The 27249-nt window shown below is 39.4% G+C and overlaps 1 protein-coding gene across 1 annotated transcript; it reads left to right on the top strand.

Moving 5' to 3' along the window:
• The first annotated feature begins 323 nt into the window (after positions 1-323).
• LOC126269028 (uncharacterized) lies at positions 324-23730 on the top strand. The gene is made up of 3 exons (XM_049973960.1): positions 324-702; positions 16321-16416; positions 22832-23730. Exons 1-3 carry the CDS (start codon positions 324-326, stop codon positions 22897-22899), a joined length of 543 nt encoding a protein of 180 aa, XP_049829917.1. The 3' UTR covers positions 22900-23730.
• Positions 23731-27249: the final 3519 nt, after the last annotated feature.

The following is a 27249-nucleotide window of genomic DNA, read 5'->3' as shown; positions in this document are numbered from 1 at the left end:
CTCTTCTTTTGACCGAATATCGGAGCTCCACGTCTTCGCTTTTTAGTTTGTTGACATTTTAACATCTTTGACACAAACAGAACTTTTTAAAGTGAAGCAGTCTGCAGTAGTTGAAACCTTTCGGTGCCAACTGTTGGAGAAGTTAGTTAGTTGCGTGTCAATTGCGGAAGCAGACAGCTGTGAAAGTTTGTAATTAAATACAGACTACAGTAAATTAATTATATGCTTTCAAGATCAGGATCTGCTGAAAATATACAATGTTATGCCTTCAATTTGGGCTGACATGAATGAATTGTGCATAAATTCACAGAAACGCCGCTGCAATGAAATCACGTGGACTCGACTATTGGAAAAGACAGTTCCTCAAAAAGCGATTCAAATACACGGTTGTTTTCGTGTGTTTAGTCGGTATACTCTTCTTATGCTTTCAAATGCTATCACTTACTGCCATCACACATGGTAACGTGGAAAGATTAATCCGGCATTTAAAAGTAAACGTTAGGGGAATACATCCAAATTATGCGTACAAATATGTACCAAATTCCAAAGGAAACTTTGTATGTCACAGTTCGAAACAAGAGATAGATTTTCGGCTCGTGAATGATAATTACTGTGACTGTCCAGCAGACGGAAGCGATGAACCAGGAACCAACGCGTGCAAGAATGCTGTTTTTCATTGTGAAGCTGAGGCTAGTCTGTCAAGTACGTACGGAAATTTACTGTTTAGTTACGTAGTGGCAGCAAGACATATACTGTAAGAAGTGTTTCATCAAGGAAGAAAACCAAGCAGCCAATTCACTTATTTGTGCGCTAAACCATTTCGCCAGGCAACCCAACACCTCCCCTATTCTAGATGCTTGTGTTACAGATAGTTTAAGAATTAAGTGATTACCGTAATGTTACCAACCGATATGATGGTTTAAGACACTGGATTCACTTTATGGGAAGCGGAGTAGTAATCTCGGCGAGGACATTGTATGTACCTTGTATTAAGGCCGTTTTCTGTTCCAGTCACGGATGGTGTATGGGAAGAATGCGCAAGCTGTTAGTTTTCTAATTTCCTCTAGGTGGTAGATACATTCGAGGCCGAAGAATATGCTGTTTGCCGTGAAAGGTAGCTTTTGGAGTTCTGTAAGCAGGTTCCCAAGTAAAGTACACGCCATACTTACAGTACCTGCTTTTCAATTTCTGACACACACACACACACACACACACACACACACACACACACACACTCTCTCTCTCTCTCTCTCTCTCTCTCTCTCTCTCTCTCTCTCTCTCTCTCTCTCTCTTACCAGTCAAACAAGTTTGTGACCACTGTCACTTTCCTTTCATATATACTCCTTGATGTCCCCTGTCAACTTGGTATTGTTCTGATAACTTGATCAGTAGCCTATTCAAGAATGAGCAATACAAGTGTTTTGGATAATTGTTTTGTGTGTGTGTGTGTGTGTGTGTGTGTGTGTGTGTGTGTGTGTTACATTCTCCGTGTCACTTTCCTTTCATATATACTCCTTGATGTCCCCTGTCAACTTGGTATTGTTCTGATAACTTGATCAGTAGCCTATTCAAGAATGAGCAATACAAGTGTTTTGGATAATTGTGTGTGTGTGTGTGTGTGTGTGTGTGTGTGTGTGTGTGTGTGTGTGTGTGTGTGTTACATTCTCCGACATTTTCCCCATCACGAAACTTGGCCTATCATTTGTTTTACTTATAGCCTAGCTGAGCTTATGTTATTGTTTAAATTCACAGATTTCTATTCCCAAATATTTGTATGACATGGATGACTTTGTGACTCATTAATCCCATAATCAAAGGATACCATTCTTTCCAATGAAAGCTATGTCTCACTCCTTGCACCAATCTGATATTTTGACAAGATCTAGCCTGATATTACTCAGTTTTTACTGGATAGAATTTCCTTATACATAGCTGCATCACAGACAAAAACCTTGAAATTGAAAATAATACTATCAGTTATGTAAAATTTGGATGTCAGGACATATGCTACTAAGGATTGTGGAATCAGATAATTAACTGCTTCTGCTGTAAAAGATTTATTGTGTCAATAACAAGCAACCATTCCAGGCTACTTGTGTAATATATACAAACAGCAAATTATGGTTACTGCTAACATATCCATAACTATGGGGATTTCTTTGTTTTTGTGTACACCAGGAGGCATAATCCATATCACTTCAGGCAGGGGTTTACCTTCATAGTCTAGATGTTATTGAATTTAGCATATGCTAAAATTCAGGAGTAAGTAAAGAACAGGTTTTTTTGTGTTCTCCAAAAAAATTCGTGCCCCAAGATACATGCCTCCAAAGATGACACTGTGAACACCATTTTGAAGATGCAAAAGTGCCAATCTAGAAAAGTTTTTTCTGTTGATTAGTGCCATGTAGTACTATATTCTCTGTAAAGGAAAGTTTCCACTTTCTCACGTTAGACAGGTTTTATGTTAAGATTTTTTTTAAAAAAAACTTTCAAGGGTAATGTATGTTTTCACTGAAGTTGTTTCTTATTAGTTTCCTTATTACAATGTTTATCTCTATTGTCTTTGTTGCAGTTATGTCTTACCACTTTCTCTGCTGCAGTTATATTTTTCACTTTCATTGTTGCAGTTTTTTAATACTTTGCTGTAGTTTCGTGTCAGTTTCTTTGTCGTAGTTGTTCTTTGCAGGTTTCTGTATTGCAGTTGTTCAGTGCTAATTTGTTTACTGCTAAGGCTTCTAAGAAATCTGAGACTATCTAGTGAGTTCTTTGTTTTTGCGAGGAATTTGCCAGTTGACATAGTTGCAGTGTGTTCTGTGAAAAGGACTGTTTGAAATGCCTTTTGACTGGGGCCACAAGAGAGTGAAGTGTGCTGACTACTTGCATATCGATAAGTGGTATATAAGACCAACAAAAAGGACACTTTGTCCAGGTTGGGAGTAAGTGTTCTCATTTGAAGACTGTTTCAAAATGAAGATGTTTCCAGTGACGACTTTTTGTGTTCTAGATGGTTTGACCGAATAACAACAATTATAGTATCTGAACGAGGTGAAGCTTCCCATGGTGCACATGATGCAGAATTTGCGTCAATAGAAAAAGAACTAAGTGTCGACTCATAAGCACTATGCATCAAGAAAGTGCAGAGAAATTACTAAAGTTATGCATGAATACACTACAGCAACAAAACTGACCACACTCTTCAAAGTAAAAATTTCATCTTCAGAAGAAAATGAACCAAAGCACTCTTGCATTCCTTGCCAGGAAATTTTCACAAATATCAACTCAGCCGTTGAGTATTGTGAACCCTACAGTGAAAAGGTGCAAGTTTTAACTATTATTCCAGACATATTTTCAAAGAAGTACATGGTAGACAAATCAAGGAATGTGAGGTCTCTAAAAGGAGTCTTTCGAAGACCAGATCCCTATTATGGTCATCCTGTAGAAGCTGCTCAAGTTCAAATAGTGCAGTCATTTTATCTGGAAGATTAATGGCACTGTTCTCTGTTCTTGCTAGAGTGCCAACAAAAAAGACACTAACTGTAACTGTTGAAGGTCGAAAAGTTGAGAAAGTGAGGAAGTACATGACTTGCAATTTATAAGAGCAACTACACAACTTCACATATTGGAAGAACAAAATTTTATGCACCAAGGCCTAAGTGGGTAGTTCCCCACCCTCCTAGATATATCTGTTTGTGTGTGTACTGCCCGAATTTTGAACTTAGTGCGGCAACTTTGAAGAACTTACTGGAGCATGTGACATGACACCTTCGTTGGGTGTGAAGCTGTTAGTAGTATGTGATGTAAAACTAGAGACTTGTTTGTTTCAAGAATATGATGACTGCCCTGGAAAGGGAGGAATGTCTTTACTGACACTTGACCTGGAAGACGTAGCAGATAACTCTGCAGAAATTACATATGCGACATGGAAAGAAAATAAACCAATTAAGAAAACTGTTGCCTTTGACAGTTTCATTGATGAACGTTGCAAATAGTCAGTGAAAGCAGCAACACACCACACACACCATCATCTGAAGGAATTGCAACACCACCACACTGCAGAAGTGAAAGGGTGTGTACAGGCTGAAGAACTATGTTTAGTGCTTCATTGTGATTTTGCTAAGAACTGGTCTGTAAGTATCCCACAAGAAGTACAAGGGTATCATTGGAGTAATGACCAGGTTTCAAATTTTACAGGAGTGACAAATTTTCAAAACAAGACCACAAGTGTTGCAGTTATGAGTGATGACACAGGAAATGACTCTGCACGTGCTTTGCTAGCAAATTCTTCAATTGCAAACGGGGGCAGAGAAGATCATCATTATTTCTGATGCTGCTCCTAGTCATTTTAAAAATCGTTACCAGCCGTTTGAATTAAGTTGCTTGTGCCAACTGACTGGGCATAGTGTTGCTGGTCACGGGAAGGGGCCTTGTGATGGTGTAAGAGGCCTGCTGAAGCACCATGCTACCAAACATAATCTTTCCAGACCAAATACAGCTGTGATTCAGAATGCTGAGGATTTTACGAGGGTCGTGAAATCTTACACATCTACAGCCCTCATTCACTTCTCCAATACCCAAGAAACAGCAGGATACACAACCTGAGAAGATTGTGTGTGTGTGTGTGTGTGTGTGTGTGTGTGTGTGTGTGTGTGTGAGAGAGAGAGAGAGAGAGAGAGAGAGAGAGAGAGAGAGAGAGACTGGCTGGCTGCAAAGATCATAGACACCAGTTACAAGTTAAATAAAATTGTAGTGAACTTTATGCTGCCACATGGATCAGCTGTTGGATATAGGTTTCCGGTTGAAGGACAGCAACAATGCCAGTGGTGCTCACTTCCTGTTCACAATGTTTTGAAGATTGTAAGTGCTCCAGTTCTTATTGGTTCAACAGGAAGGCATCACTCTATATCAAAGGAAGGTACTGAAACTGTGGAACATATTTTTAATTCATTGACTGGCTAATTTCAGTACAAAACAGAACGCACAGAAGTTGTATAAATGGAAACCTTTGTCTTTGGACCTTTCACATATATTTTGAAACCATTTAAAATGCTTGAAAAAATGAGTCTCTTACTCACCTTTCAAAACTAAAATTCTGTTAAATAAGGGTAGGTTTTGACTTTTATGGGCCTGTTATGTGATATTGTGGTAATAAAACAGGTTTTATGTATGGCAAAAATCCAAATTGTTTGGAAAACCTGTTCAACCTAAAAGTGAAAGCTCTCTTTTTTAGGGAATGGAGAACTATATGGTATGAATCAAACAGAAAAAAATCATAATTTTATTCCATAAATTATAAAAAAAGTTCAGAACACTATAGTAAAAGAACTTTGACAAATAGGTCCAAATGGAGGATTTCTTTGTAACAATAAAGCAATTATCTTTCAAATTAAAAAAATAAAATCTAGAGCTGTTCCAGAGGTACAGCATTTTAAAATCTTTTCCAAAGATTGCATACTCAAAATGGTATACACAGTGTAATCTCTGGAGGGCTGTATCTCGGAGCAGATTTTTTTTTTTTTTGTGGAGAAAACAAAAAAAAAATACATGTTTCCTTCTTAGTACTTCATTTTAACATATGCTACAATCAATAATGTCGAAGACTATGAAGGTAAGATTTTTTTCCCAGCCTGCCTGAATTGATACGGAGCATGCCAGGAGAAAAATGACCACTATGAAGAAAAGCTACTGCTCTTTCTCTTCTACAGTGTAGCTACTGCTTTCACCCAAGACTTTTAAATAATTTATGTAGATTTCTAAAATAACCAATTATTGATAACATAATGTAAATAGACAGACTGACTTCTGTCAGTTATCTATACTGAGAGAATCAAGATCTGTTTAACATAATCTTTAGAATTATGCAAATATTCTGATGAAATGTAGGCATGTCTGATGAGGAATGCCTTTACTTTATTTTTGATTATATAGAGATTTTCAATTTCTTGTCTGGGGTTTGCTAACAACCTGTCGTAGATTTTCGGACCAGAACATAAAACTCCTTTGTGAACCCTCAGTGATAATTCATGATCTGTACAGAAATTATGTCCACTTGTAATATTATAACTGTGAATTGTATATTTAATTTTAAATTCATTTTTGTTATTGACCACAGATAAACATTTAGGGATTATATTATTGATATATAAGCAAGGGCATACCCAGGAACTGAATGGGGGGGGGGGGGGGGGGCGCGGGAGGGCGCAGGTCGTAGGTCATACTAGTCTCAGGAAACAAGGATTTTTGGTGTGGACTAACTAATCTAGATACTCAGTTTAGCATGTTTTGTCCCACTGACTGGAAGATCATGGTTGTGGCTTATTTTACATTCAGCTAACAGTGTCTTATGGGATTAATTAATGGCCAGTGCAGTGAAAGTGAACACAGTATATATTTGGCAAAAGTGGTAGTCATGTTACACTACTGTGGGGCAGTCTACACACACTGAACTAACTTCAGTGTGTGTAAATGACTCTCCATCCTGGACAAGGTGCTATGTCCATACTGTCAGGAATTTTTTTAACTGGTCACAGACCTGATACAAATCTATATAACATATTTTCTGTATAAGGTGAGAATGTCTAATTGAATCAAAAGCTTTCTGAATGTCTATAAACACTGCATTAATCCTCTCTCCTCACTCCATGGCACTGAGGCTATTGTGTGATGAACATGAATTGAGTGTCATATGATTAATGTTTTTCGAATCCATGTGACAGCATAAAGCCTCCATATGACACTGTCCCTTCCTTTCCACCTTCGTTTTTATAGATTTGGTTCCTGTTGATTTATTTCACGATTTTTTGCACTTCATTTCATTGTGAGTCAACTACAACTATCAATGGTAAAATGTTACCTGAAGGCTTAAGTGATACAACAGAGACATATAATATAAAACATCACAAAGTCTATATAAGATTAATAAGTGGACAAGAACAAAATAGGACCACATGGAAAACATGTAAAAAAAAAAAATCGCAGTGGACAAAAACTGTTTGACACAACAATTAAAGAAAGAAAAAGATAAAAGAAACCTCTACGTAAGCTGCATGATAAGGCCACACCTGGACTGCAAGATGAAAAGCAGCAATCGTAGACTACATGATAACCAATGAAACTGATAAGTTTGATAGAAAAAACCTGAGATTGCAACTAATACTATCTGCTAAGGCATCATAATATGCTATAACATGAACACCAACATTCATTCATTTATTCATTGTGCTCTGTAAATCCCTTCATGAAGGAGAGCCCTCAGGCCTGTGGAACGAGTCAAGTTATACAGTAATAGGCAGCCATTCCAGTTTACTTGTGCAAAATATTCTAACAACAAATTATGACTATTGCTAATCTACCAGTAACTATGGGCATTACTTTATGTATGTTGAAGAAAAACAACTGATGTCAAAAATAAAAAATAAACTAATACTGCTCCTTCTCTTCTACTAAGCAGCTGCCGCTTATATTCAGTACTGAAAACAAAGCTTTTGTGTAACTTTACAGCCTACCTTCTGCTAGTTATAGCAAAATTTTCATCCTGAAGACTGAATGATAACAAAAAAGATAAGAGAGCCACATAGGTGAAATAAAGCTGGTAATGCAAACTCCTTGATGACAGGAGTGTGGAAACAGATTGCATTAAATTCAAATTGTTGACCACTAAATTTGATTCATTATTTCTAACAGAAGTTGAAACTACAGGGAGAAAAACAAACAGTTAAAAGCTGTTCCATTAAATTTACTTAGAAAGAGACTGTATACTTCACCAGTAGATATCAGTTTTGTTTAATTAACTGTTTTCGCTTTGCTGATGGTGTATAGATAAAAAAGTGTTAGCATGAAGTTACATTAATGCCTAGTTTAGAACATTAAAGAGAGTTGTCGAAGAGAAAAGTTGCTGCTTTTCATCATGTACCAGTAAAGTAATCTAGAAGCAATTCCCATAATTATCTATGTAAATAATTAGCACATAATAATTTGCTGTTTGTATACTTAAGATAAATTACCTACAGTGACTGCATTTGCCTGTGTGACTTGATTTGTCCCACTTTGCTATAAAGGCTTTACTTCATGATAAGATTTACAGAACACAATACGAATGAATAAATGAGAATGTATATGGTAGCTCATAAACACTGCATAATTGCAATCTCTGACACACCACATCCGCAAGTGTGTGCTAGTGTGACATTGTTAGTTTTTCTTTGATATGTCAGAGTAGTTATATTCTACCCTTAAATTAAATTTATTATAGGCACAGATGTTTTTGTTTTGTGTGCGATCTTTCGTATTTCCAACTTACAGGAAGCAGCTCATCTATGTATCTGATTGTTTGCAGCTATTCACTGCATTGCACATGGAAACAAATAACAACTTGTGTAACTTTTAGAGTGGTACCTCTGTTTTGTCGTCATGTCCATTGCAACTGTGACACAATTGAAATTCGTGATGAAGGGCATGTGACATAATTACAGCAACCTTTCTTGAAACACCACAATTCCAAATGATTGCTTGTGTCATTTCCTTTGATACACAAAGTGACAAAATGGAAGTAAAAGTTAGATTACATAGTCAAGAGGGCAATCCGTGCTTTAGCAGAATATTATGGAAAGGTGCCCCTCTCAAAAACCAAAGAAATTCTAGTCATATGCAAAGGACATTGGTGGCCCCAAAGTGTGTCCACTCAGTTATGGATGACACAGGAACAGAAACAAACAGTAATAAAGCATAACCAGATTTTTTATGATCCCAATTTTCAAATGTTCCCTTACAAAAGAAAATCCAGTATATTCCTCCAGTTTAATTCTCAAACTGCTGCAGAGATGAGTGATACAGACAGTAGAGTCAGTGTCACTGAGAAACAGCTCAAATCACTAAAACTGAACAAAACACCAGGTCTTGATGGCTGAGTAAGGGCCTTCCCCCCCACTTTTTTTTTAAAATGGTAGATCGGAGAGAGAGAGAGGGGGGGGGGGGGGGTATGCAGTAGTTGGGAGAAAGCACGTCACTCCCATCTACAAGGAGGTTAGCAGAAGAAATCGGCAAAACTACCATCCAGTATTTATGGAATATTCCATTGGTACTTGGAAAAGCATATACATTTTAAAAACATAAAAATAATACTTATTTTACAGTTCGTTGTGAAACTGCTTCCAGCTCTCTAGGTCTAGAAAGTTGCTTTACAACTGGCTATAAAGTAAATTTTATTATGGACCATCAATACTGTGTATTTCAGTTTTTAACTGTCAAGTATACTCAGTGTCATTCTGGTCTCAAAAAATATTTCAAACAAAATTAATGCCTCCATGCCGAACAGCATTGTCATGCGAAACTATGCTTCTGCTTCTTTCACGTGACATTCTGAAAGCCATGAGACAAGACAGTCAGTAAGCTACAACATTTCTTTACTTCCAAAAGCACTTGAATCAGTACCACCAGCATACGGCTATAGAGAGAGAGAGAGAGAGAGAGAGAGAGAGAGAGAGAGAGAGAGAGAGAGAGAGAGAGAGAGATGCTGAATGCAGTGTATGTGGCTATCAAGAGAGCAGTGAGTGATACCTTCAGTGACTACCATAGTAGAATATTGTCAAATGATATTTCACAAAACCCAAAGAAATTCTGGTCATATGTAAAAGCTGTTTGTGGCACCAAAGTTAGTATCCAGTCCCTAGGGAATGAGACAGGAACTGAAATTGAGAGTAGCAAAGCAAAAGCTGAAATGCTTAACTCAGTTTTCAAATTTTCTTTCACAAAGGAAAACACAGAAAAATTGCCCCAATTTAACCCTCATACTGCTGGAAAGATGAATGAAATAAGTATTAGTGTCTGTGGGGCTGAAAAACAGCTGAAATAATTAAAAAGGGCCAATGGAATCCCTGACAAGATTCTGTACTGAATTTGTGGCTGAGTTAGCCCCCCTTTTCTAACTATAATGTATCACAGATCCCTTGAATAACGAACCACACCCACTTCTTGGAAAAAAGCACAGGTAATACTTGTCTAGGAGAAGGGTAGTAGAAGTGATCCACAGAACTATTGTCGCACATCCTTGATATCGATTTGTTGTATAATCTTAGAAAATATTCTGAGTTCAAACATAAGAAAGATTCTTGAACAGAATGACATTCTCAGTGTCAAACAGCGTGGATTCTGAAAACATCAGTCATGCAAAACCCAACATGCAGTTTTCTCACAGGACACACTGAAAGCTTTGGATTGAAGCAGTCAGGTAGATGCAGTACTTCTTGATTTTCAAAAAGCATTTAACTCCGTACCACACATTTGCTTATTATCAAAAGTGTGATCATAAGGGGGTGACAAGTAGAATTTGTGACTACATTGATGACTTTTGCAGAGAGGACACAGTATGTTATCTTGGAAGGAGATTCATTGGCAGATGTAGAAGTAACTTCCAGTGTCGCCCAAGGAAGTGTGTTGGAATCCTTACTGTTCATGTTGTATTTTAGTGACCTTACAGACAATCAGGCTTTTGCTGATGTAATGAAGTCCTGTCTGAAAGAACAGAATAAATATTCAGTCATATCTTGATAAGATTTCAAACTGGTGCAAAGATTGGCAACTTGCTTTACATGTTCAGAAGCATAAAATTTGCACTTTGCAAAATTAAAAATACATAGTATTGTATGACTATAATATCAGTCAGTCACTGTTGAAATCGGCAAACTCATACAAATACCTGAGTGTAACACTTTGTAGGGATATGAAATGAAATGGTCATATAGGTTCAGTTGGTTGGTTTAAATGCAGGAGAAGGGACCAAACTACGAGGCCATTGGTCCCTGGTTTCTAATAAAACAATACCTCAAGTGTGAGAATAAAACAGACGAAACATATAACAGAAAACGGAAAGAAAGGAAAAGCCACAAGAATGAAGGGAAGTCAACAAACACTAAAAGTAACAAAATAGAACAAGAAGACAACAGAGAGATGCTAGAAACATAAGAGAGTAAAACATGAAAGCAGATTACATTGGCTGGCCACTCTGCAACACATTAAAACCTCCACCCTAAAAGCACTAAGGTGGAGGATACAGAGGGACAAAGGACATGCCTAAAACCTACATAGAAGTATAAAATGCACTCTTACGGATAAAACGTAAAACTAAAGCTGCTGTAGAAGCATTGTCGCCCAACATCGAAGACAGGGTGCTGGGAAAGTTAAAAGTCTGCCGCAGAGCGGCTAAAAGTGGGCAGTCCTGCAAGAGATGGACGACTCATTTGGGATCCATGACACTGAGATGGGTCCTCGAGACAGAGTAGGTAAACATGCGTTAGCTACGTATGGCCAATGCGGAGCCAGCAGAGGACTGTTTCCCTGTGAGAGGCCTGCATGTAAGACTTCCACACATTCATAGTCTCCTTAATGACACACAGTTTGTTGTGCATGCTTATACCATTCCATCTCCCAAAGCCAGCAAGCCACAAGACTCCAGGACCCAACCCAACCGCTGACATAACATACATTCCAGCAGCTTACAAGGAACATTGGTGAGGCTGATAGGCTGATAGCTATCTACATCAAGCAGGTTTTTACCAGGTTTGAGCACCGGAATGATGATGCTCTCCTGCGATTGTGATGGAAAGACGCCATCACACCAGATCCAGTTGAAAGAAATTAGAATTATACTAAAACCTTCAGCTACTAACGGGCATTGATATATATATATCAACGGGGACAGGTGAAAATGTGTGCCCCTACCGGGACTCAAACCTGGGATCTCCTCCTTACATGGCAGACACTGTATCCGAAAAGATGTTTGATCTTTGCCCAGACTTGGGAAGGTGACGTGTGGCACTCAGTGGTGGAGATGTATCTCTCCCAACACTCCTTCTGCCATTGTTTGATAAGGTAGCAAACAGGGGCATGGAGCCATTTAAAGGCTATGAGGTGCTCTAGGGAAGGGTGCCATTGTAGAGCTCGCCGACGCTCCTTAATTGCTTCAGCAACTTCCGGCGACCACCAAGGGACTGCATTACACCTTGGGCACCCTAAAGAGCGAGGGATCACATTTTTTGCTGCAGAAATAATTGTGCTAGTCACCTGCTCAACTATCACATCGATGTTACCGTGTGGGCGAGATTCAGCGGTGACAGCAGAGGTGGAAGTTCCCCAGTCCGCCTTGTTCAAAGCCCATCTGGGCAGGCATCCATGTGCCTGACACTAGGGCAGTGACAGGAAGATGGGGAAGTGGTCACTACCACACAGGTCATCATGTGCTCTCCACTGTATACATGGGAGAAGTGCTGGGCTGCAAATTGATAAATCAATGGCCGAGTGACTACTGTGAGACACACTGAAATGTGTGGCGGCCCCAGTATTTTATGAGGCAGAGGTCGAATTGCGACAGTAAAGTTTCGACATCTCTGCCTCGGGCAGTAAGCATGGTACCACCCCACAAGGGGTTATGGGCATTAAAATCTCCCAGAAGTAGGAAAGGTTTAGGGAGTTGATCAATCAGTGCAACTAATACATTCAGGGGTACTGCACCATCTGGAGGAAGATACACATTGCAGACAGTTATTTCCTGCGTCGTCCTATTCTGACAGCCACAACTTCAAGAGGGGTTTGAAGGTGCACATGTTCCCTACAGACAGAGTTCAGGACATAAACGCAAACTCCACCTGACACTCAGTTATAGTCGCTACGGTTCCTGTAATATCCTTTATAGCTGTGGAGGGCAGGGGTCTGCATAGCTGGGAACCAGGTTTCCTGGAAGGCAATGCAGATAGCAGGTGTAAAGCTTAACAGTTGCTGTAGATCAGCCAGGTGGTGGAAAAAAATGCCATAGTTCTACTGGAGGATGACATTGTGAGACTAGGAAGGCACCGAACATTCAGTGAGGCAGTTTACGCCTCAGTCACCTGCTGTCACCAATTTATTGCCTGAGCAGTTTATATCCATTGTGTCTTAGGATCTGGCGAGATCTAAGTCCTTAGCGGATGCCAAAATCTCCACCCCATCCTCAGCCGCAGAGCTTGTAGGTTGTGGTGGTGTGGGTGCCACCGCAATTTCCTTGGTCTTAGGGGTTTTCTTTTTGGATTTTTCTCGCTGCTCCTTGGGTTTCCATAGCTGGGAAGACTTCACTGGCTGAGTCTCCAGGACTGAAGATGAGCGTGAAGCCCTATGGCTAGCTGCTTTGGGCTCTTCAGCCAATGGCGGGTGTTGTCTTTCCCACTAGTAGAAACCTGGGACCCCTTTCTAGCGAGAAAAGCCAAAGAAGACTTATGCTTCTCCAGCTTAGAAGTGGGGACGGACATCCCCGATCGTAGGGGGGGGGGATTGCTCCCGAATTAGGTGGCAATGGAGCAACACGGAGAGAGATGCTCCCCAGCATCAAGGGGGCAGGTATAGTCTTCCAGCTCTGAGAGGTGACCTGGGTTGGTGGAGCTGATGGTACCAGAACTGTTGTAGCGGCGGCGTAAGATGATGTCGTACGCACAGGATGCAGGTGTTCAAATTTTCTCTTAACCACAGTGCTGGTCAGTCTGTCCAAGGTCTTGTACGCCATGATTTTCCTTTCTTTCTGGAGAATCCTGCTGTCAGGGAAGCAAGGTGAATGGTGCTCTCCGTAGTTGACACAGATGGGAGGAGAGGCACATGGAGTATTGGGATGTGATGTATGCCTGCAATCTCGGCATGTGACATTGGAAGTACAGCAGGAAGACATATGGCCGAACTTCCAGCACTTAAAGCACCGCATTGGGGGAGGGATATAGGGCTTTACATCACACTGGTAGGCCATCACCTTGATCTTCTCAGGCAATGTATCACCCTCAATGGCCTGATTACCCTTCGGCCCCCGGTGGACACACCGGACGAAATGTACACCTTGCTGCTCTAAATTGCAGTGCAGCTCATTGTCAGACTGCAAAAGAAGTTCCCTGTGAAATATGATACCCTGGACCATATTTAAGCTCTTATGGGGCATGATGGGTACAGAAACATCCCACAGCTTGTCACAAGCGAGTAACTCCCACGACTGGGCAGAGGATGCTGTTTTGATCAGGACTGAGCCAGATCTCATTTTGGACAATCCCTGCACCTCCCCAAAGTTGTTCTCTAAATGCTCAACAAAAAATCTGAGGCTTCATCATCATGAAAGATTCCCCATCAGCTCGCGAACATACAAGGGGTGAATTATATCCGCAGCCATCCTTAGCCGAACATTCCTCCCATGGTGTGGCCAGGGAGGGGAACGATTCGGGGTCGTACTTCTGTGTGTTGAATTGAGCTTGTGATCGCTTAGAGACTGCTGGTGTTTCACCACCAGCAAGAGATGATGGACTACGCTTCATCGCGTGTCATCTGCACTGATGCCACCCACTCCGACCAGGGGCCCTTCCCACAGGCGCCACCCAGCCGCAGCAAAGGCCACCTGGTAGGATGGCCATTGTCGGGAGTCCCAATGGCCCATGGGGGATGGCCATCTACTCCTTGACATACGTGGGGAGTTAATGGTGCAGGCATCAGCAGAGTGATCCCTGTGTGGTCAAGGGGCTACAACCAACAGGGTACATGGTGGGCCCACCACAACGGACTGGCTACTGTGCTAGATATTAGGTGCAAAGAAGTCCATGGTCATCGTTGACGTAGAAATTGACACTGCATAGTGCATGGTAGAAAACGTACCCAGGAAGGTGTCCTTGCCCGAGAGAGAGAGTGGGCAGGACTGCAATGCGACAACAAGGAAGTGGGTTAAAGATCTCAATGCATGCTCTTCGGGAAAATGTTGAAGAATAGAGGTCAAACCCTACAGGGGACCATCACATAAAGGTCGAAACGTGTGAAACTCCTTTTAGTCACCTCATATGACAGGCAGGAATACCTCAGGCCTATTCTAACCCCTGGATCCGCAGGAGGGATATAAGCTCAGTCATGGGTAAAGCAGATGGGAGACTTCGGTTTATTGGTGAAATACTGGGGAAGTGCAATCAGTCTACAAAGGAGATTGCTTACAAATCAGTTGTGCGCCTGGTTCTAGAATATTGCTCAAGTATGTGACCCATGCCAAATAGGGCTAACAGTGGATATCAAATGTCTGCAGAGAGGGGCAGCACGAATGGTCAGAGGTTGTTGTTCTGTGGGAGAGTGTCACAGAGATACTGAAGAAACTGAACTGGAAGGATCTCGAAGATAAACATACACTATCCCGAGATATCCCATTAACAAAGTTGCAAGAACTGGCTTGAAATGATGACTCTAAGAATACACTACAGTCCCGTATTTCTAGCTCACATAGGAATCATGAGGATAAGATTAGTATAATTAAACACACACACACACACACACACACACACACACACACACACACGCACGCACACACACACAGAGAGAGAGAGAGAGAGAGAGAGAGAGAGAGAGAGAGAGAGAGAGAGAGAGAGAGAGAGAGAGGGGGGGGGGGGGTTATTCCAACAATTATTCTTCCCGCAATCCATACAGAATGGGACGGGAAGAAACCCAAATAACTGGTACAGTGGGTCCTCATTGTGGTTTGCAGAGTATAGATGTAGACATACATCTAATATTACATATTATAGGTACAAAAGAAAAAAGAATTTGGCATTCAAATAAGTGCTTGGTAGTTGTTATTTTCCATGTTTCAATTTATGCCCATTTTTTTTATTATTCATTTCCTGGCACAGCTTTCTTTTGCCTCCTCACCTGTTAACATTATGCATTATCATTCTGTCCTTGTCATATGTATAGTGTCTTTTCTATTTTGAAAATTTCTTTTTATGACTCTTGCCTCACCTTATCTTTTCTGGCAGTCAGATGCTTGTGAAATGATTGTTTAAATGCAAGGAATGAAATAGATTAGAGAAACTTTTGATGCTCCTTTGAATGATACTCTGTTTCATGTACAGCAAACAAGATGCCAATTGAGAATTTAAAATTTAGTGTTTAATGTAGAATCTTATAATTTTAAAGAGGATGCTTGTGTGTTGGTTAGCAGAGGGTGTGCAGTCTCATTTAGTGCACTTTATTTCAAGCATCATTCAAAGGTCTGTCAAATGTTGCTCTAATCTGTTATATTTCTGGCTTTTATTTTTTATTTTAACACATCTTTAACCAATTGACTGACAGTAGATTGTTATTTGTAGTATCCCGGAATTTGAATGCTGCTTGTCAGTGAATTTCCACATCTGTTGCTGCACTTGGTCTTTCTTGATCCTGGGGGAGGGGGGGGGGGGTAAGGAGACATGCTGTAGCTGCATAATAAAGTGTCTTTAATGATCATTTGTATGCATAATTATTATTGGTGTGCTGTATTTCGAATGTGTAATATTTTTTCATTTCTGTTGTCAGAAAGTGTTCCATCAAACCAGGTAAATGATGGTATTTGTGACTGCTGTGATGGGTCAGATGAATGGGCCCAAATCTTTTTTCCATACAGGATAAGTGGTAAGTAAAAGGTATCTTACATAAAGGAGAAAATTTGAGCTATGCCTATTGTAAATTATACAAGTAGCAATTGGTACTGCGATAACATGGTGTCTTGTGTCTATTTAATGTTACACAATTGAACTTTTTATATAAGAGCATGACTGACATCTTGCTACTAAATGCAGCAGTTAGAGTATTCATTATTAATTACTCCTCTGCTTCAGTATCTTGCTTGATATCTGGATGGAATCTGTGGGCAACTGCCATTTTTGTGTGATATTGCCAAGTTTTGTAGTTTCACACAGACTATCTGAAAAGAGAAGTTCTGTAAGTAATGCTATCAACATCAAAAATGCTGATGTCCTTTATTTACTAGGAACATATACCTCTGACTTGCATTCAGAATGAAATTTAGGTCCCAGCTCAGCCTCTTAAACAAGATAGCTGTCAGTTTTTCGATATTTCTTTAAAGGATATAACACTAGCTAGAGCAAACTTAGTGTCTCCAGTGCAAGTATGTATGAAACTTGTTGTACCTTTATTGCAGAGGAAGAGAAACAGGCATCAGTTTGTTGGGCATCACTTCTGAAATGAGTCTAGGACATACAGGGTGTCTAATGAAGGAGCCCCTGATTTCAAATTTAAATATTTCAAAAAGATGTGTTTATTTTGAAAGCTGTAAGAATTGTATACAGAAGTTTCAGCTGCTACCAGATAGTGCTATACACTGTGCAACTTGTAGGGTATCAGCATGATAATTACTAATCCTCTGCAAGCAGTATTTGCAGTCACATCACAGTCTCTTATAAAGGTCCACCACTAGCAGTATAGAGGTGGCACAAATCAACCATGAAGTTTGCCATCACATGGCGCACAGATTACTGATTCAAGATTGCCCAGTGTGGTGGAATGGTTCTGTTACAGAGTATCTTTCAGTGTGCCACACAAAAAGTCGTCTCAAGGAGTCAGATTGGGCGAATATAGAGGCCATCCCTGCACAAGTAAATTTGCAATAATCCAGTGCAGTGACTTTATTCTGAGAGTATTCATTTAGAAAGTGAAACACCTGTTTTGTGTGATGTGGTGTGACTCCACTTGTGTGAACCATACAGTGCCTGGTCGGTCCTCCAACACTAGCTGTGTAGCCTCAAATTTTTCTGAAATTGCAATGTAATGTTCAGTAGTGATAGATCGTTACATGAAAAAGGGTCAATAATGCCACTGTTGTGTGCCACAGCTTAGACAGTAACTTTGGGAGAATATGGTGGTTTCACTTGACACAAGTGGGTATTTTCAGATCCCCAAAATCACCAATTTTATTTTTTTCAGTAATCCATTCAGGTGGAAGTGCACTTTATTTGGTTTGCAGAGTCAGCCCCCTTTCACACAGCTCACACATGTATGGCCTGGTGGCTTTGGATTTCGAATGGAAGCATGTGTAGGATCTGTCTCATGCTGGAATACCCCAATCCAGTCTCTGCTGCAGTTCTTCTTGCTTGGATTTTGCTGAACCATTCGAAAAATTGTGGCAACACTTTCAGGAGCAACTACAGTTTGCCTGGGGCAACATTCCCCAATAGATCATCACCCGTGCTGCCTGTCCATTGGCATTTGGCAAAGAGCTTGTAAATGATTTATTGGATGGGATTCTCTTGGCGTATTAAATTGTGTTTGAAAATTGCACCTTATTGTGTCCTAGCTTGTGGTATTCCAATATCAGAAAAACACACAATTCAGTGGTGTATATGATTTCAACCGCTTCCTTCAGTTTGCTATCCTCCTTTCACCTTTCAGTAATGGAACTGATTACTCTGACCTGCAGCACACTATTTGTAGATACTAGATATTGCGATTACAGCTCCATCTGCTAGCAGCTTTTTCAACTATTTTGAAACTTTTGCATAAAATTCTTACAGATTTCAAAATAAACATGCCATTTGTTGCAATCATCTACTGATTTTATTTTTCGAGGAATTTTATTTTGAAATTGGGGACTCTGCTGGATACCCTGTAGCGATCATCAGGATTTGTAGGCAACATACTTCTAAATGTAATAATTTTACATTTTAGGATAGTAATAATCCAAAAAATTTTGTGTTAGAGATTAGATCTGTATAAGCACTTGAGAAAGTTATAATAAAATTTTGTAGAAATAATTTGCACCTCATATGTGAGCAGAAAATAATGTCAGTGCAGGGCTGTTAGGAGTTACTGATGTCTGTCTGTGGTTCTTCCCCTAATAACATTCACTGTGAGAATAGAAAGGCATGATGAAGCAGCCCGTGACATCATTTATCGTCGTCTTAGGTTGAGCTCTGCTATGCAGCTTGGAAAAAAAATTAATAGAAAATTTTTTATCTGGCTGTGCTGATCAAACATTCTAACCCATTGGATTTAGCTACATGCCTCAATCAAATGTAACAGGAACTTCATTCATTTCACTCTTGCTCTGCACATTATTACTCTTTACTCAGCAACGAAGGTACAACATTTTGAAGAAACTACTGGCCCAATGTGGTAATGCTACTCTGTATAAAACTCAAATGTGCAGTTGGGCCCATCAGATTCTAAATGGTCATATTATAGTGAAAAATCAAAGCTATAGACACCAATAAAGACAATATTAAATCTGGATGTTAGCTTGCAGAGTATGACTGTCACATTACTGTCATCGAGATTGCATCGCAAGTGGGGATAAGTATTGAAAGTGCCCACACCATTTTATCAGACATACTTTGATACGAAAAATATCAATCACGTGAGTTCCTGCTCCTGTCACCAGGCCTAAAAGTATGTGCTGTAAGACATTCGTCATAACTTTTGAATTCCTTTAAAGGGTGAGGAGAGATTTTAGTGGAAATAATCTTCATCTGCAGTGAAATGTTGTTGTTGTTGTTGTTGTCTTCAGTCATGAGACTGATTTGATGCAGCTCTCCATGCTACTCTATCTTGTGCAAGCTTCTTCATTTCTTAGTACTTACTGCAACCTACGTCCTTCTAAATCTGCTTAGTGTATTCATCTCTTGGTCTCCCTCTACAATGCCCTCCAATGCTAAATTTGTGATCCCTTGATGCCTCAGAACATGTCCTACCAACCGGTCCCTTCTTCTTGTCAAGTTGTGCCACAAATGCCTCTTCTTGCCAATTCTATTCAATACTTTATGTCAGTGAAACATTAGTCCATCACAATACCCCAGAGAACAAGAAGGTGGGTACTGAGTAGAGGGAAGTTGGAGAGGCAGTGGAAATCAAGGCCAAGACTCAACTCTAAGCTGGGAAAAGTTTGACTGCCGAGTTTAGTGGCTCAAAAGGTGCCTTGCAGATTGACTATCTGCGTAGGCAAAGAATGGCAAATGCAGCCTGCTGAACGATGCTAAGACTGTTTATTGCAACAAGCAATGCCTAGAACCAGTTCATGTTGTCCTCCTTAGTAAGCTCCAAAGATGACCTCATAACAACCTCCAAGTCCAGACATGTCTCTATGTAGCTACTACATGTTTGGTCCACCGAAGGAGGAGTTAGGAAATGAAAGGTTTGAAAGACGACTCTACAGTCAAATACGAGACATGTTCGAAAGTAAGTGTACTTGACCATAACACTGACCAGAGTGAGCATCACAGGATTCGGTAATATGTAAACTCACATTGTAGTGTCCAGTTGTGTGAAAGAGGACAGAAAGAAATCCTAGCAAGTGAGAGTCATGTGCTGTGAGCTACCTCCTACTCGAGGAAGAAGTAACAACTACCGAAATTTATTCCTGAATCATAAAGGTGTTACAAAGAGAATGAGCATGTTTAAGTGGTGTAGGGAGTACATATGTTCATGATGAACAGAGGAGTGGAAGACCTTCCCTTTTGTCAGATGAGTTGGTGCAAAAAATCGAGGAAACTGTGAAAACAGCCAGTTGACAGTAGATGAAATTTATTCAAAGTTTCCACAACTCTCTTTTGAGACACTCATACAAATTATGGGATGTAGAAAACTGTGTGCAATATGGGTCCCAGAACAGCTAACAGAGCAGCACAAGAAAAATTGAGTCAGGAGATTCCACAAGTTCCTCGAGCAACTTGAATTGGAAGGCAAGGATTTTGTGACTGGACACAAAATCTGGATGGCTCATTATACACTGAAGACAAAAAGACAGTCATCACAATGGTGTCACATCAATGCTGCCTGCATCTGCCAAAAAATTCAAAAGCACAATTTCAGGCAAAAAACTCATGGCCTTAGTATACTGAGACTGAAAAGACATGATTTTGGTCGAATTTCTCCCTCAAGAGTGGTGGTGGGGGGGACCATCAGTGCACAACGATATTGTGGAATCTCCCAAAAAAACTCAAAAGGAGCTTTTGAAACAAAAGCAGGGGAGTGCTGATGAGGAGTGTGCTTGTTACATGACAACACACCTCCTCACACAGCCTTAGCTACCAAGGCACCCTTGGACTCATTTGATAGGGCTGTGTTGATCCCTCACACCCCTCGCAATCCCCTGACTTGGCTTCTTCAGGTTATCATCTTTCCATCTCCCTGAATACACACAAGTGGAATTAAATTTTCAGCTGATGAGCAGTGCAGAAAGAGGTCCTGAAGTAGTGGAAGAAGCTGGTGGGAGAGTTCTTAAAGGAGGGCATAAAGAAGTTTGTGCTATGTCTCACCACATGCATTGAATGGGATGGTGATTATGTGGAAAAATAGTCAACAAATATATCAACAATACATTGTCTTTTTTTTTTCAAATATTCTTTTTCTAAAAAAAATATAAAATTTAGTACACTTACTTATGAAAATAACTTTTAGTATGTACACAATTGACTACTGGTACAGCCAACTTCTTTCTTCCTTGAAGTGATCAAAAATCTTTTGATTTTATGGAGAAATTGTGTTTCTGTTGACGGAACTATGCAGAAAAATAATGCATTCCATTTTAATTGGTATATACCACCAAGAAAGTTGCGTTAAAATATTCCAGTTTATATTTGAGTGACCCTCATAATAATAGAAACATACTGAATATCAGACAGTTAATGATTCAATCAGAATGTTTTTGGTAGATTTACAAAAGAATTCTGGTGGCAAGCACAACACATGAATGCTAATGAATGTTTCAGATTTTTCTGTAGCTTTCATTAGCTCTATATAGACAGTTGTTTCTTTCAACATAAAATGACACATAAAAATACCTCTTTCACCTTCCTCTCAAGTGTCACCACCTTATTGCAGGCATATTTAGAGCCAAGCAGGAGGGTTTGCTTGCCTTAGTGGTGCTGAGGGCTATGCTGGCAGTAGTGTAGCTACTGGCAAAGTACCCAAGCTGGTCAGACCTCAGTGGAGGGGCCTGATGAGTCCCACAACTGAGGAAAGGGAGTTCTATGTTTTCCCCAGGAGCTCCACCCGTAATCATTGGGTACAGTGACCCAGTCCCAAGCTGGAGACCAGCCAATGCCAGCAGACATCTTCTACAACATCGTCGAGTGTGCTTCCAAGTATAATTGATGTACAGGTCATTATGCATTTCACAGCCTTACTGTTTACAAACAGGTCACACATGATTGGCTTCAAATTGTTCTTCTGTGGCACTGGTCTTACAGGTATTGCAGCTCCACAGTAATATTAAGGAGGCAGCTGAGATTAAGCTTGGTGGAAATTTAACCAACAAAGACATAGGCAAAACTTTGCAGACCCACTTTGAAATAATTGATACAGCAACCCATGTGTACACAAGCACAAGCAACAGATTTTCAGCCAGGATATGAAAGGCAAAATGTTTAACCTGCTCTTCATCTGCAGACAGTGCATAAAATGCTAATCATCTTGCTTGAGATAACTGGTAGTAGTACAGAGCATCAATTGCTACAACATCTTTCACATTAGCCCTTGTTGCAATATGAAACTGAATCGACACATTGATAGATTTGCTACCAAGTGCTTACCTTCAAGAGACAAATTTTTTATACTGTGACAAACATATAAAAGTATACGAAACTATTGTAGTTTTTGGAATTATTAGTACCTTCCTCAGGAAGGAAGGAGAATGGGTTAGGTATGGTTAAAGAGAAAAGGCAGTTCAGTCAGGCCTGATAGTGAGAGAGGCCCATGTTCATAAGTTCTATATCTTTGCACAAAAGTCTTTAAGAAAGGAGTACAAAACTGGGAATCTACAGATAAACATAATAAACTAAAATCATATGAGCTGTTGAAAACTGGCCTCTTTATTTGCAAATTGGACTAACTAACATTCTTCTGATCCTGCAGTCATTATGTGAACAGAAGAAGGTAGGTAGTAGTTTCTTTTACAAAATTAAGTTTACTGACTGTGAATTTAAGAATAAATTTATGTTGTTCATCTATAATTTTATCTGTCAATTATTTTTTGTTGAAACTGTCTTTCTGTGATGCATAACATTGATTTTTCTACGTTCTTTTTTCTGTGCAGAGGAACTCCAGATGAAGCTTGGAAGATACCACTCTCCATGTCCAAATCTTTGCCCAGATGATGTGTGATGAATTTATGTTTACTTAAATGTTGTTCCTGCCTCTGTGTATACTTAAAACAGTTTTTAAGAACCTGATCTCAGATATTAGAGACTGAATATGTGCCTTAATTTCATAAAACTGAAAAAAATTGGTTGTCAGCATTTCAGCAGCTATTTTATTTTAAAAGAAGATGATGTTTTAGAAAATATGCATGGAACCTTCCTGGAAGGAATTTATACTCTATGGGCACAGTAGGGAAGAAGATCAAGATACATAACAGATAGATATACTGTGTGATATAGCAAACAAATATTAAGTTGCTTTAAATATGCACTGGTAATTTTTCAAAAATGTCAGTTTTTTAATGCTAAAATTCATACTTAAAGAGAAAGAAATGAACAAAAATTGCATAACAGAAACCACATTCCGTTTCATTTGAACCGTCTAAATACCTAGAATAGTGCTGTTTTTATAAGTTCATTTTGATATTCTTTACTGTAGAAGTTAATATGTGCATTCTGTATCTCCCACACCCCACCCCTCTTCTCAGACATTTTCTCAATATAGCCACTTTATATGTCATATCAGTAGACTTCCAGTTTACATAGTATTTATAAAGCCTGAAAAACTTATATTACCTTTGTGTAACTAGAATGCAGATCGATACCGTCCAACGCGTAGGGTGCCACAATCGTAAAGGCACTTTTTATTTTGCGAGAACTTCAGTATTAGGTTTTCTTAAAATAAAGACCCTTCGGTAGTATTATTACAGCTTAAAGCAAAAACAATTGTAATACTGCAAGGGACTCTGTCACATATTTGTAATGTGCATCTGTAAAATAAAATTATTCTTGAATACTTTGATCATACTTATAAGGAAACTTCTACATCATATTAATGTTATTGTTTAATGCTTTCTCATAAAGTGAGGCCTCGTAAACTGAAGAACTACTCATCCAGCAATTATGAAAGACTGATGTAGCTGTCAAGCTTTTAGAGCCAGTGGCTCCTTCAGGCAGAAGGCTTGAAGGGTAAGGAAGAGGGGTGAAGGAAAAGGGCTGGAGAGGTCAAGGAAAAGGAGTAGATTTTGGGACTGTCACCCAGAATTTCAGGTCAGGAGAGACTTACCACAGGGGATGAGAAGGAAAGACTGGTTCTGGGAAAGCTACCTCTTTCCCTAGACATTTCCAATCCTTTTCCTTCACCCTCTTCCTTCCCCCTCAACCCTTTTGCCTGAAGGAGCCACTGGCTCCAAAAGCTTGACAAGTACAACAGTCTTTTTTGTGTGTGTTCTGCCGCCTGTTTTAAATATTGACTTACTCGTATAACATCCCAGATAATGATGATAAACAAATTGAGCATTCTTAAGTTTTACTCCATCATAAGCTTACTGCAATTTAATTAGAGAATTTTTATTCCAGATCTCTCTCCCAGTTTGCAGAAAGATCACAGAATTTGTGTTGTAAATAAAAGCAAAACGTGTCAGTTGTAAAGAGTCTCTTAATTAAATTGCAGTAAGCTTAAAGCAGAGAAACCAGTAATAACTGATTTTAATAGCTGCTACAGAATTTGGCGATGCAAACAAACATTAACTATTTTTATTGTAGTGAAATACAACCGATAGTTGCACTTGTGAAAATAAAACATTGTATGTGTAGTAATCAGTAAGACTATGAAAGAAGAGAACAGTGTCTTTGAGCCAAAAGAGGTCAAAAATAGTCATTGGTCGAGATTTGAAGGAATTGAGAAAAAGATGTCTTAAAGGTGCAAGAAAGACAAAAGCTGTGAGAAGAAAGTGGTGGCTTGAACTGATGAGTGGTGATTGGTGCAATTAGACACCAATGGGAAGAGGAAATTCCGAAAGTATGCCAATAGGAAGGTTTAACAGTTACAATTATGTCTGTATATTGGCATAAATGTTCTCAACATATATGCGGACTTGACTTGTGTAACAAATAGCAGCCAGTTGCTATAAGACTGAATCAGTATACTGGTGTCATCTGTTGTGTCACACTGCAGGTGATGCTGTAGGACATTGTGTGACATGTGAACAGACAAATGGAAAAACTGGTAGACACCAACCTCGGCGAAGATCAGTTTGGATTCCGCAGAAATATTGGAACACGTGAGGCAATACTGACCTTACGACTTATCTTAGAAAATAGATTAAGGAAAGGCAAACCTACATTTCTAGCATTTGTAGACTTAGAGAAAGCTTTTGACATTGTTGACTGGAATACTCTCTTTCAAATTCTGAAGGTGGCAGGGGTAAAATACAGGGAGCAAAAGGCTATTTACAATTTGTACAGAAACCAGATGGCAGTTGTAAGAGTTGAGGGGCATGAAAGGGAAGTAGCGGTTGGGGAGTGAGTGAGACAGGGTTGTAGCCTCTCCCCGATGTTATGCAATCTGTATATTGAGAAAAATTCGTAGTAGGAATTAAAACCAATGGAGAAGAAATAAAAACTTTGACGTTCGCTGATGACATTGTAATTCTGTCAGAGACAGCAAAGGACTTGGAAGAGCAGTTGAACAGAATGGACAGTGTCTTGAAAGGAGGATGTAAGATGAACATCAACAAAAGCAAAATGAGGATAATGGAATGTAGTCGAGTTAACGCGTGTGATTCTGAGGGAATTAGATTAGGAAATGAGACACTTAAAGTAGTAAAGGAGTTTTGCTATTTGGGAAGCAAAATAACTGATGATGTTCGAAGTAGAGAGGATATAAAATGTAGACTGGCAGTGGCAAGGAAAGCGTTTCTGAAGAAGAGGAATTTGTTAACACCTAGTATAGACTTAAGTGTCAGGAAGTCATTTCTGAAAGTATTTGTATGGAGTGTAGCCATGTATGGAAGTGAAACATGGTCGATAAATAGTTCGTACAAGAAGAGAATAGAAGCTTTTGAAATGTGGTGCTACAGAAGAATGCTGAAGATTTGATGGGCAGATCACATAACTAATGAGGAAGTATTGAACAGGATTGGGAAGAAGAGAAGCTTGTGGCACGACTTGACTAGAAGAAGGGACCGGTTGATAGGACATGATCTGAGGCATCAAGAGATCACAAATTTAGCATTGGAGGGCAGCGTGGAGGGTAAAAATCGTAGAGGGAGACCAAGAGATGAATACGCTAAGCAGGTTCAGAAGGATGTAGGATGCAGTAGTTACTGGGAGATGAAGAAGCTTGCACAGGATAGAGTGTCTTGGAGAGCTGCATCAAACCAGTCTCAGGACTGAATACAACAACAACAACAACAACAACAACAACAACAACACGAACAGCCATTCAACCACAGAACTGCTGAAGCGTCTTAACAAATCTCTCTACTTGCAATGTGCATTGTCAGACATAGGGGATATAAAAATGAAAAAGCTGGCATACTATGCTTACTTTCATTCCATAATGTCAAATGGGATTATTTTTTGGGGTAATTCATCAAGCCAAGCTAAAGTTTTCTGGGCACAAAAATGTGCAGTAAGAGTTATATGTGGTGTGAACTCAAGAACATACTGCAGAAGTCTGTTTAGGAAGCTAGGAATATTAACTACTGCTTCCCAATATATTTATTCCTTAATGAAATTTCTCATTAAAAATATATCACTTTTTCAAACCAATAGCTCAATTCATGGAATCAGTACTAGAAACAAGAATAATCTTCACAAGGATTTAAAATCACTTACTCTTGTACAAAAAGGTGTGCATTATTCAGGAACACACATTTTTAGTAACTTGCCAGCAGCCATAAAAAGCTTAAAAACCAATGAAATTCAGTTTAAGAGAAGCCTAAAGGACTTATTGGTAGCCAACTCCTTCTACTTCATTGATGAATTTATCAGTAGAACCAACTGATTTGTGTGTGTGTGTGTGTGTGTGTGTGTGTAAGTACGATATAACTTCTGCACCTAACGTGTTCATTGTAAACAAGTATTATAGTAGTTCTATTACATGTTTATTACCTTATAAATAAAAAACTTTTTTATTTTAAATTCAGTGCATTAGTATTTGTAAAATGTTTCTTTCATATAGTGTTCATTAAAAGAAATGACTATCATTCCACTTGGGACCTGTGGAAGGTACATTAACTTACTTGTTTCAGTTGTAAATATTTTTCATGTAGGATTGTTTTTCTGACATGTTTTACATCCTGGAGGACCTCCTTACCATGGATCAATTGGAATGAAAGTAAATCTAATCTAATCAACTGAAGCATTACACCACCTACGTGAAACATTCGACAGTGCTGGTGCATGAAATTATTTTTTCATACTTCTTGGTTACAGTGAAAACAAAACTGTTAATCTTTTCATGCTGTTCTTCTCTTAGTCTTTGTTATACTCCAGCTTTTCTATTACATCACTTCCTCATTTGCTGCAA

This window comes from Schistocerca gregaria, chromosome 1 (genome assembly GCF_023897955.1).
Source record: "Schistocerca gregaria isolate iqSchGreg1 chromosome 1, iqSchGreg1.2, whole genome shotgun sequence".
Taxonomy (NCBI): Eukaryota; Metazoa; Arthropoda; class Insecta; order Orthoptera; family Acrididae; genus Schistocerca; species Schistocerca gregaria.
The sequence above is the reverse complement of the archived record's forward strand: the minus strand, read 5'-3'. Positions and strand labels throughout refer to the sequence as shown.

Bases quoted from the DNA above. Each gene is read 5' to 3' on its own strand.
- LOC126269028 (XM_049973960.1), top strand. From the start codon at position 324: ATGAAATCACGTGGACTCGACTATTGGAAAAGACAGTTCCTCAAAAAG. The intron at 703-16,320 runs GTACGTACGGAA...TTCTGTTGTCAG, and splicing joins AGCTGAGGCTAGTCTGTCAA to AAAGTGTTCCATCAAACCAG. The intron at 16,417-22,831 runs GTAAGTAAAAGG...TTTTCTGTGCAG, and splicing joins TTTTCCATACAGGATAAGTG to AGGAACTCCAGATGAAGCTT.